The 10,068-nt window shown below is 54.9% G+C and overlaps 2 protein-coding genes across 2 annotated transcripts; both read right to left on the reverse strand.

The window, feature by feature from the left end:
- Window positions 1-586: 586 nt before the first annotated feature.
- Window positions 587-5,570, reverse strand: ARSA (arylsulfatase A). The gene is made up of 8 exons (XM_035311092.1): window positions 5,287-5,570; window positions 4,712-4,952; window positions 4,021-4,239; window positions 3,358-3,527; window positions 2,762-2,886; window positions 2,458-2,585; window positions 1,933-2,035; window positions 587-1,826 (listed from the first exon to the last, which is right to left on the reverse strand). The coding sequence occupies exons 1-8, from the start codon at window positions 5,514-5,516 to the stop codon at window positions 1,525-1,527; spliced, it is 1,518 nt and encodes a 505-aa protein (XP_035166983.1). The 5' UTR covers window positions 5,517-5,570; the 3' UTR covers window positions 587-1,524.
- A 2,311-nt stretch (window positions 5,571-7,881) lies between these two features.
- LOC118156864 (acrosin-like) lies at window positions 7,882-10,062 on the reverse strand. The gene is made up of 4 exons (XM_035311093.1): window positions 9,931-10,062; window positions 9,398-9,663; window positions 8,951-9,096; window positions 7,882-8,492 (listed from the first exon to the last, which is right to left on the reverse strand). The coding sequence occupies exons 2-4, from the start codon at window positions 9,651-9,653 to the stop codon at window positions 8,133-8,135; spliced, it is 762 nt and encodes a 253-aa protein (XP_035166984.1). The 5' UTR covers window positions 9,654-9,663; window positions 9,931-10,062; the 3' UTR covers window positions 7,882-8,132.
- Window positions 10,063-10,068: the final 6 nt, after the last annotated feature.

The following is a 10,068-nucleotide window of genomic DNA, read 5'->3' on the forward strand; positions in this document are numbered from 1 at the left end:
AGAGAACAGATCGGCGCCTTCCCCTCCACTCCCCCTTGTGAGGAAGCTGTAGACCGCAATGAGGTCTCCCCTCAGCCTCCTCTTTTCCAGGCTGAACAGACCAAGTGACCTCAGCCGCTTGTCCTGTCTTCCTCTCTAGGCCCTTCGCCATCTTTGTAGCCCTTCTCTGGACACTCAAACAGTTTCACGTCCTTTTTGTACTGTGCTGCCCAAATCTGCACACAGTACTCGAGGTGAGGCTACACCAGCATGGAGTAGAGTGGGACAATCACTTCTCTCGACCGACCAGCGATGCTGTGCTTGATGCACCCCAGGATACGGTTGGCCCTCCTGGCTGCCAGGGCACACTGCTGGCTCATATTCAGCTTGCTGTCAACCACAGCCCCCAGATCCCTCTCTGCAGGGCTGCTCTCCAGCGTCTCGTCGCCCAGTCTGTACGTGCAGCCAGGGTTGCCCTGTCCCACGTGCAGGACCCAGCACTTGCTCTTGTTAAACTTCATGCGGTTGGTGATCGCCCAGCTCTCCAACCTGACCAGATCTCTCTGCAAGGCCTTTCCACCCTTGACGAGTCAACAACTCCTCCCAGTTTAGTATCATCAGCAAATTTACTCAAAACACCCTTCTAATCCTACATCCAAGTTGTTTATGAAAACAATGAAAAGAACTTGCCCTAAAATGGAGCCTTGAGGGACCCCATTGGTGACTGGCCACCAGCCTGATGGAACCCCATTTATCATAATCCTTTGAGCCCTATCCATCAGCCAATTGTTCACCCATCGTATGATGTTTTTATCTAGCAGTATATGCTGGACATTTTGTCCAGTAGGATCCTAAGAGAAACTGTACTGAAAGCTTCACTGAAATCCAAAAAGATTACATCAACTGGCTTCCCTTGATCAACTAGATAGGTGATCTTATCATAAAAGGAAATCAAATTTGTTAAACAGAACCTACCTCTCATGAACCCATGTTCGCTGTGACCTATGACTGCACTGTCCCCCACATTTCAGTAACTCCCTAGGAGACTTCCCACCTAGACATATACCTTCTGCAGTATCTGTACAGAACCCTGCCCCGTAAACTGCCAGGACCATCTAGCTCATCGTTCTCTTGCTGTGCTTTTAGCCCTTGGAAAGTGATGATGCTGCAGCTCTCGACTGTTCAGCATACTTCCAACTGAGTTGAGATCTGCACTGGGGCATGCCCTTTGCTGCGTCTTAAACATGGTCTAAAAGGAACTGTGCTGGCTCCGGTGATGATGCTACATCCTGGTCCCTCCCTGATCAAGTAAGAGTTTCTGTCAAGAGACCTCATCTTGAAGGTCCAACAAATACTTGCACAGCCAGCAGGGTTGGTAACCTTCCAACCCCGCAGCTCACTATGCCAGCACTCTGTCAGAAGTGTCACTGAGCCAAACTTCCAAGGTAGCTCCAAGGCTAAGCTTGATTAGTTACGGGGGAGGGTCTGGTGCATTTGGGATAGGCACCACTGTGAAGCCACGGAAGGGGATGGAGCAGCAAGAGGCTAGGAGCAGTGGCAGCAGGAGGGCTTGGGAGTACAGTCTGGTATGCAGCAGGGTTGCAGGGCAGGATCCCTGCCCTTCCTGATTTGACTTTCTCCAAACTCCATGTGCTGTTCAAAAAGCATCTTCTGCAGTTTGATGTCCTTCAGGACCTGCCAAATCTCTGGCCCTGCAGCACTCTGCAACAAATCGTAGTTCTCAGCAGGGTCTGACTCCAAGTCAAAGAGCAGTGGTGGCACATGATGGGTCAGTGGGGTCAGCCCATGGCAGGCTTGGTCTGGGGTGGTATCACTGTGAAAGGAACCTGCAAAAGAAATGTCCAAGTGTAGCTCAGCTGCTGCTCAGCTTTTGACAGCAGAACCGGGCAGGACTTCACAAAGCTGCCTGTGCAGAGGGAAGGCAGGACTAACCTTGTGTGAAGTAATGGGCCTTGTACTTCCCAAGCCTGACAGCAAAGGGGCCATGCAGCGGATCAGGGGATGGTGGGTAGAAGAACATGGTCTGACGGGGACTCTGTGGGAAGCAACAGAGGTGATCTTGTCTGTGCAGCCATGAAACTGGACAAGAGCCCAAGTACAAGACCAGGCAGAGGCTCCAGGGAATCACAAAGAAGCCCTGACACTACAGCCAGAACATGGCCAGAAAATGGGGAAGCTAATGAGCAGCAGCATCCTGTTTGTTCACTGCTCAAAGCTACAGAGGCTCCTGTCCATCCACTACAGCCACAGGGACTACGCTTTGCAAGATGTTGTGGTTGTTACAGTGTGCCCAAGAGCAGACCAGAGAAGCCCATGGCATGGTCCAGACCAGACAAAATCTCCCAGCTCATGGGTCTCCCCCTGACCCCTCAGCTGGCACTGATCATCAAGCACATAGCTCAGGCCTCACCCCGCCTTCACGTACCACACCAGCCAGAACTGGCTTGCAGAACTCACCTTCCCTGATCCAAACAGCACTGGACTGAGGTCATAGCCATCCAGGGTAACGCTGGGAAGAGCTGCTCCAGCCAAGGCAGCCAGCGTTGGCAGGATGTCCAGGGTGCTTGCCAGCTCATGAGTCACTCCTGCCACCCACAACAGCAAGGCACAAAGAAAGGTTCAAATGCCTGATCCCACTCTCATCCCTACCATCCTCATTTCTCTCCCCTCCTCTGCTTGTCCCAGGGCAACTGAGTTGCCGTGACACCCCTGCCTTGGCTGGTGTAAGCACACAAAAGGTACAAGCAGTGCTGAGTCTAACCTGGAGCGATATGGCCTGGCCAATATGCTACTGCTGGTTCCCGCATGCCACCTTCATATGTTGTGCCCTTCCCGCATCTCAGAAGGCCAGAGCTTCCTCCACGTGCCATCCGCATGGTAGAAGGGCTGTGAGAGAGAACCAACTACCATCGGTTTCACAGGTCCACACAGCCCCTTCCCTGCTTGCCAGTGGGACCATGACAAGAAACACACTGTGCCAGTGACACTGACATCCTTTCCAGCCTTGTGAGGCAGGAGGCATGGGAGGGGTGAAGAAGCTGTGCAAGACACCTGAGCAGGGCACTAGAGACTGAGGCCACCCACACACGAAAGGAATCTGGGGATATTCAGGCTGCATAGTCCTGGACCTAAGCCGGTGTGGCTTCTGCCCGTGAGGGGTACAGCTGATTGATGGGAGCAAGGAGATCATGCAACAGGTCCTCAGCAGAACAGCGTCCACTCACTGCCTCGGTTCAGGTCACTAGGATGTCACGTGGCACTGCCACATCATGTCCCTTGGGCCCCAATCAATGGGGCCCCATATCGTGGTAGTACAATCTTATCAAAGGATGAAGTCCCCCCAGTGAGCCCACTCACCCATTGTCAGAGGTAAAAAACACCAAGGTTGTGTTCAAAAGACCATTCTCTTGCAGCGCCTGCAGCAGCTGTCCCACTGAGCCATCGAACTCTGAAAGTGCATCACCAAACGGCCCACGGCGTGACTGTCCTGCATACTCCTGGCTTGCAAACTGGGGGTAGTGTGTATGCTGAAGAAAAGACAGAGAGAGTTGCTACACAAACTCCCAGAGTTGCATTTCGTTCCCAGCTCACTCAGGGACAGCGAAAACCCCAGCTAGGACACTGAGATATGTGACAATGCTCAAGACATAACAAGGGGCATGCCCTCAAGTTTCAGGAACGCCTCTCAGAAATGGTACAAAGAAACTGAGTCCCGGGCAGGATGCGTAGACTCAGACAGTAGTAAGTTTTCCCAGATGGACTGCTGGCCAAGGGAAACACCCAACGCTCCAGAAAGCAGCCATGCAAGAATATCACCAGAATGGTGCTGCCACAGAACCCAGGCATGGGAACACCGACCCCAAGTCAGCCAGGGGCGGGGAGTTCACCCATCCCTCAACCAAGTATTGACTGCTCAGCACAGCCCAAGGGCTACAGGTGAGGTGCTTCCCAGCTCTCTGGAGCTGAACAAAGGCTTCCTCCCCCACCCTCAAACCTGGAGTAGCCCTCCCTCTCTCCTACATGGGAGGCGTAGTAGAGCAGGAAGGGCAGGCCTCTTCGTGCACAGTCAGCAATGAAGTCCCGGGAAAATTTGTTGTAGAGTGGCACCAGATCAGGGAAGGAGACTGGCTGTTGCACAATGCTTTGGTTCCAGAGCAGTGGGACTGGCACAAAGTTCTGGTCGCAAGTCCCAAAACACTTGGTATCAGGTGGGAAGCAGGTGAGATTCTGACAGGGGCCCTGGAGAGAACAAACAACACTGCCTTTCACCTGTTCTGCAGGACAGTGAATGAAAGAGACTCACAGCAACCCACCACCTACAGGAACCCTTTGGGCAACCACTCTCAGAAGCCCAGGGGTCTGTGTCCACCTTGGCACCATCCAAGGACCATGCTGCACCAGTATCACTTTCTGCTGACAGCAGTTCAGATATTTCTTTGTAGCCCAGAAGCTGACCTTCTGTCCTGCAATCCACTAAAGGGTGCGTGTCCTCAGGCACAACTGCTACCTATGTTCTGCAGAACTGCTCTATCATATGAAAAACTCAGAGGTCTTTGCCCACCAACATCCATTTCCCTGGCCTATGGCCACCCACACCCATCTACCCATGCAGGCACAAACTCAGCCTACACGTCCTCAAACACAAGGTTCACCTTTGAGGTAGTCCCCCCACCTGGTCCTGATGCACCCTCATGGTGGACCCATCTCTCACCTGGTCATGGGAGTACGGCACTCCCAAGAAGTGGTCAAATCCCTGGTGGATGGGCAGGAAGGAGCCATTAATGCCCACACCAAGGTGCCACTTGCCAACTATGGCTGTAGCATAGCCCTTGGCCTTCAGCACCTCTGCAACAGTGACCTCAGACAGCGGCAGGCCTCCCCGGGAGTCTGGGTCAAACACGCCAGGGTAAACCCCTGAGCGCATCTGGAACCGGCCCGTCAGCAGGGCTGCCCTGTGGAAGAGACCAGAGAGGCAGGAGACAGCCGTGACAGCTGGCACAGCACAGCACGAGCCCCACGTTACTCGGCAGCCCACACCTCTCCTCCAAAGCGGGTCCCTCACTCCCAGGGACCCAGTATCCCGGCTCCCCACCCTCACAGCCGCCACTGGCAGCCACCCGCCGCCACAGGGCCGCGAGCTCAGCCCCCTCACAGCGCGGCCGCGCCTTCACGGCTCCCGGGGCTTTGCCACCTGCCCCCCAGCACCGCGGATCGCTGCGCAGCGCCGAGCGCCGCCTCGATGCCTCCCCCCGCCCCGCGGCGGCTCCCGGCCAGCAGGGGCCGTACCGGGACGGGCTGCACACCGGGGCGCTGCTGTAGAAGCTGGTGAACCGCAGCCCCCCAGAAGCCATCCGGTCCAGGTTGGGCGTGGCAGAAGAAGGGTGCCCGTAGCTCCCCAGATCCCCAAAGCCCAGGTCGTCTGCCAGCAGCACGACGAAGCTGGGGAGGCCGCTGGGGAGGCCGCTGGCCGCCAGCAGCAGGGCCGCCGCCGGCAGCAGGGCCCGCAGCGGGAGCATGGCGCTGCCGCCGCCTCGCGCGGGCTGTGCCGGGCGGGCGCTCAGCTGACCCGCGCGGCCAGCCACGTGACCCAGCCGCGCCGCAAGGCATGCCGGGGCCGTGGCGGGGGCGGGTGCCGCAGAGCTGCCTCCGGGGCTGCGGCGCCCGGCCCGTGGGGGAGCAGAGCGGGCCCGGCCCGGCCCTGGCGCTGCTCCCGGGCTGGGGCCGGGCAGCCGTGAGGCTGCCCGGGGGGGAGGTGAGCACCTCGGAGGGAGGCAGCGAGCGGGGGGCGGGCTGTATGTGCCCTGGCCAGCTGGCTCAGGCCTCTGCTCCGAGGTGCCTGCTCCCAGGTCCCTGCTGTCGGGGATGAGAAGTGACCTGGCTTCTCCCCGGGCACAAAAATCCAAAGGGACAGGGAGGGAACAAGTTTTGTTCAGGGCAGACTAGGCCCTGTGGGAGTCCAGGTGCTTCTCAGGTGAGGTGTGTGTATGTACAGCAGTGACAGGATTTCATGCTTACAAATAAGGGCTGCTGGCCACGCTTGAAACATCGAAGCCGATGTCCTTAAAGGTCAGTGACTTGCAGCCAGAATAAGGAAGGGGCATGCAAAGAACAACAGCAGTTCTGTGCTGGGAGTTCTGCACCGGAGAAGGCTGCTGTTGCTGTGCCTGCTTTTGAAAATGAGAAAGTTCCGAAGATAGGCACTGAAAAGAAATTGGGGCCTAATATCCTGAAGAGCACCATCTGTTTAGTGTACCCAAAATGAGATTAAAGCAAGACGAGATCATGTGCAAACAGATGTACTGGTGGTGGAATGGGGTTAACCACACAGCAGGCAGAGGTGAGGACTTCCAGCCCAAAACCAAAGCAGGTGTAAAACTGGCTAAAGTCCTAGTGAATACACAATATTTTGTATTCAGCCTGTATAATCAGTCTGCTCTGGATTTTGCCATTATTACTAGGCAGCACTTCCTAAGACCCATCCCACTTTTACAACCACTTTATAATTTGCTTGGGAACTCAGCTTCCCATCACTCCCTGTCCTCAGCAGCTCAGACTGCTGGTACAGCTCCTGGCCTTCCCATGTGTCTCACCCTGTGCTCCTGAAGGCCTGGCCCTGGTACAAGAAGGGTGTTCGGGCGGCTGCTGCTGTGTTCACTGCCATCAATTATTCAGGGCCAAGAGGCAGAGCAAGGGGGCTGGTACTGCAGCAGGAGGCAAGCTGCTGTATAATTCATGTAGCCTGCTTCATTCATAAGGCATTGCAGTGGCTGCCCTGCAGTGCCCGGCCATGGTGACTGTGGCACGAGGGGATGGTGGGCAGGATGCCGAGGGAAGGAGAAAAACTGCAGTTCTGAGCTCTGGAAGGGCATGACGTGAAGACAGAGTTCCAGGAACCAGACAAGGAACAGGGAAGGACATGTGGGACTGTGTGCACTGTGCACAGGTGACATAGTTGTACGGAGCCAAGCAAGGTACTGTGTGACTGCCTCAAGCTGCACCAATGCCAGCAAGCAGGGGTAGAACATACAGATGAACAGTGTCCGTGTGGCTGCGCTTAGAAGGGAAGGTCCAAGTGACTGCTGCATTGCTGTGGGGGCCCACTCTGCAAGGACACATGCAGGCACGTTGTGGTTGGGAATGGTAAGGGTAGGTTTTACAGGTTGAGTGCATGAGAGTGGATTGTGAGCTTGTGGGGTGTTTGCTAGTTGTATGTTTGAGTGGAGCCCCACATGTTGGGAGTGTGCGTATGCACGTACCACTTCGGATGCACAGTGTGCATGCATGCGGGTAAGTGGGTGGGTGCACATTGTGCATGTGCATATTGGGTGTGCATGCACTGTGTGTGTCTGCATCTAGTCTCTGTTTGTATGTTGTGCTTGTGTGCACAAGAAGCAATGCCTTTACCAGCATCTGCATAGTACAAAAAACACAACACAGAACTTATCTGCCTCTCCAGTTACCAGGACTGGTGTTCAGTGGGGAAACATACATGCAGCTTTACACCCTTGATTCATAGGCAGAGCAGATTCATATATCCTTCAAATAATAGCATGGGAATTAAATCCATGTAATAGCTATGGCTGGATGTCAAGCTCCTCAGCCACTCATGGAGGCAAGCCTTGGGTCTTCCCTAATCTGAGTCTCCTTGTGCATGAGCTAGTCCACCTTTAAGTTCACAGATGCATTGCACACACACACAGACACACACTGATCCCACCAGTAGCTGGCTCTGGGGATATTTGACGTTGCCAGCTGCTGTCCCTGAGACCTCTGGGCCAGTACCACCTGCATTCCCTTGTCCTATTGCACACTCCTCCCTCAGCAGGCATGGCTTCAGCCTTTTTGGGTGACACTTTCCTTCCCCTTTGTGGTCTACAGTCCGCGTATTTTGCAGGTGCCACGTATGGAAATCCTTGCCTTGCACAGGAGATTGAATTGGGATGAGGCATGGTTAGCTGTGAAAATAGGCAGCTTTATTTCTGGAACAAAGTATATTTGAGTAAGTAAAACTAGAGGAGAGTGGGCAGGACAGAGCAGGCCTTTGGCACTGGGGCTGCCCTTGGATCACCAGCCCCTGAAGAAAATGGTTATGGTGCACTGCAGCCTGCACTGGGACATGCTCAGCCTGCTGCTCAAGCATTATTTCCCCTTAGGACATGCAGAAGCTCCTGCACCTGAGTAAAGAATTCTGTTAGCTTGTGAAGTGGAAATGGGCAGGCGTTATTCTTATTTGTTTGTGTTGGTATTGGCCTTGGCCTCTGGGAAGGAGTGGAGGCAGTGAGAAAATGACTCCAATCCCGTGATGTAGGAGCGGTTCGTACTGGTGTGTGCAGCCCCATCTGTACCAGGATCCATTCGTAAAAGTGCTGAGTGGAGGCGTATACTCCAGGCCGACGCATTCTACCACAGCCTGTCCCCCAGCTGGTCACACCAACGAGCCAGAAGTAGTCAGCAGTGTTATCTTTGCACACGAGAGGACCACCGCTGTCACCCTGCAGTGGAGGAGAGAAGCCTAAGGTGTTACTAGGTGTCCACTGTCAGCAGCAGAGCTGGCTCCTCTCTCCCAGCTCCTCCCAGAGCTGTATTCCCAGCACAGAAAAGCTCTGCTTGGGTTCTGGAGCCTACAGTGGCTTTTCTGGGGGGAGGTTGTGGGCATGAAAGGTAGGTCTCTCTCCCTCTCTCTCTTTTCTCTTGTGCAACAATCCGGGCTGTGGGAAGAGGGGTGTTCAGGTTTGGGTCTGCCGGGCCCCATGGGCTCTCTGGGCAGAGTCTCGGGGATGTGGGACAAGGGGAGCCTGGGCAAGGACCTGCAGATGGGAAAGGGGAGGTGAGCTCCAGAAGTGGTGGGGACCCAGAGCTAGAAGGGTGGCTGGCATGGGCTGGTGTTCATTTGGGCAGGTACATCAAGACTACCCACATGGCAGTGTGTTGACTTGTAGCATGCTCCTACCTGGCAGGTGTCGATGCCACCCTGCATGTAACCAGCACACAAGTTGTGGGTCTTGATGGCCCCTCTATACCACCGGCTGCTATTGCAGAGTTTGATGTCAATGAGATGGACCGCGGCCTCCTGCAGGACGTCGGGACTTCGTCCAGCTGCGAGCAGATAAGAGAAATTGGTACCCAGCAACCCGTTGCCAGTTCTTCCCCCCTGCCTGGGTGAACCCCTTCCCTAAGTCTTGGCTTTGTGTCTTGAGAGGCACTGTGCTGATGTTTCCCTTCTGTCTTTGTTTGGGAAATGGGTCAGGTCCATCTCTCTGTAGGCGTACTTTCGCATGGCTTGACCATGGGTTGTGCCTCTGCCATCTGGGTTGTGCCTCTGCCATCAGGAAAGCCCAACCCGTCTCCCCAGCATGCTAAGCTTTCACTCTGGACAGCAGTGTTTTTGGGAACTCACATCTTTGCTCTGTAGAACCCCAACCACTGATGTAGCAGCTCGACAGCTCTGACACTCTCAGCGAGGCATCAGGCACGCAGGCAAGTTGTATGTAGTAGCTGCACTGAACAGGTTGGTCCAATTCCAGCAGTGCAACATCGTGCCCTGTTTTGATATTTCTATAGTATTCGTGAATCACTAGATGCTTAATATTGCGCACTTCAACCTCAGGGCCCAGCTGACTCAACCGGTTGGCACCGATCACCACACGCCACATCGTGACATAACTGGAAGGAGATAGAGAAAGGGGTCAGAGGGCGCCGAGCCACGTCCTGTAGCAGCCCAGCAGTTCCCTGTTTTCTGCTTTATGGAGGAAAAGGGAAAGCAATGCTATGAGGGCTGATAGCCCTTGTATGCTTTGGGCACAAGGTACATTGATGCGGAGGCTGCTAGGAAGCTTGGTGTGAGCCAAGCCTTCTCACAAGCAGTCCCTCAGCTGGATTTTGCAGCGCCCAGGCACCGGCCATATCGCAGGGAAAGAGATGGGCCCTTACCTTGCATTGTCAAAGCAATGTGCTGCTGTGAGGACCCACTGAGGGCTGATGAGGGACCCTCCACATACATGCCCAACGCCTGAATACCAGGGATTCTGGATGCTGACGATCCAGGGCCAGGCCCCTGGCTGGGCATTC

The sequence above is a fragment of the Oxyura jamaicensis genome (genome assembly GCF_011077185.1).
Source record: "Oxyura jamaicensis isolate SHBP4307 breed ruddy duck chromosome 1 unlocalized genomic scaffold, BPBGC_Ojam_1.0 oxy1_random_OJ88323, whole genome shotgun sequence".
Classification (NCBI taxonomy): Eukaryota; Metazoa; Chordata; class Aves; order Anseriformes; family Anatidae; genus Oxyura; species Oxyura jamaicensis.

Coding starts and splice junctions, on each gene's coding strand:
- ARSA (XM_035311092.1), bottom strand. CDS start 5,516: ATGCTCCCGCTGCGGGCCCTGCTGCCGGCGGCGGCCCTGCTGCTGGCG. Junction 4,953..5,286: donor CCGGTGTGCAGCCCGTCCCG/GTACGGCCCCTG, acceptor TCTCTTCCACAG/GGCAGCCCTGCTGACGGGCC. Junction 2,036..2,457: donor TGCTGTTTGGATCAGGGAAG/GTGAGTTCTGCA, acceptor TGCTTCCCACAG/AGTCCCCGTCAGACCATGTT.
- LOC118156864 (XM_035311093.1), bottom strand. CDS start 9,653: ATGTGGCGTGTGGTGATCGGTGCCAACCGGTTGAGTCAGCTGGGCCCT. Junction 9,097..9,397: donor GGGTTCTACAGAGCAAAGAT/GTGAGTTCCCAA, acceptor ATCTGCTCGCAG/CTGGACGAAGTCCCGACGTC. Junction 8,493..8,950: donor GTGGCATCGACACCTGCCAG/GTAGGAGCATGC, acceptor CCTCCACTGCAG/GGTGACAGCGGTGGTCCTCT.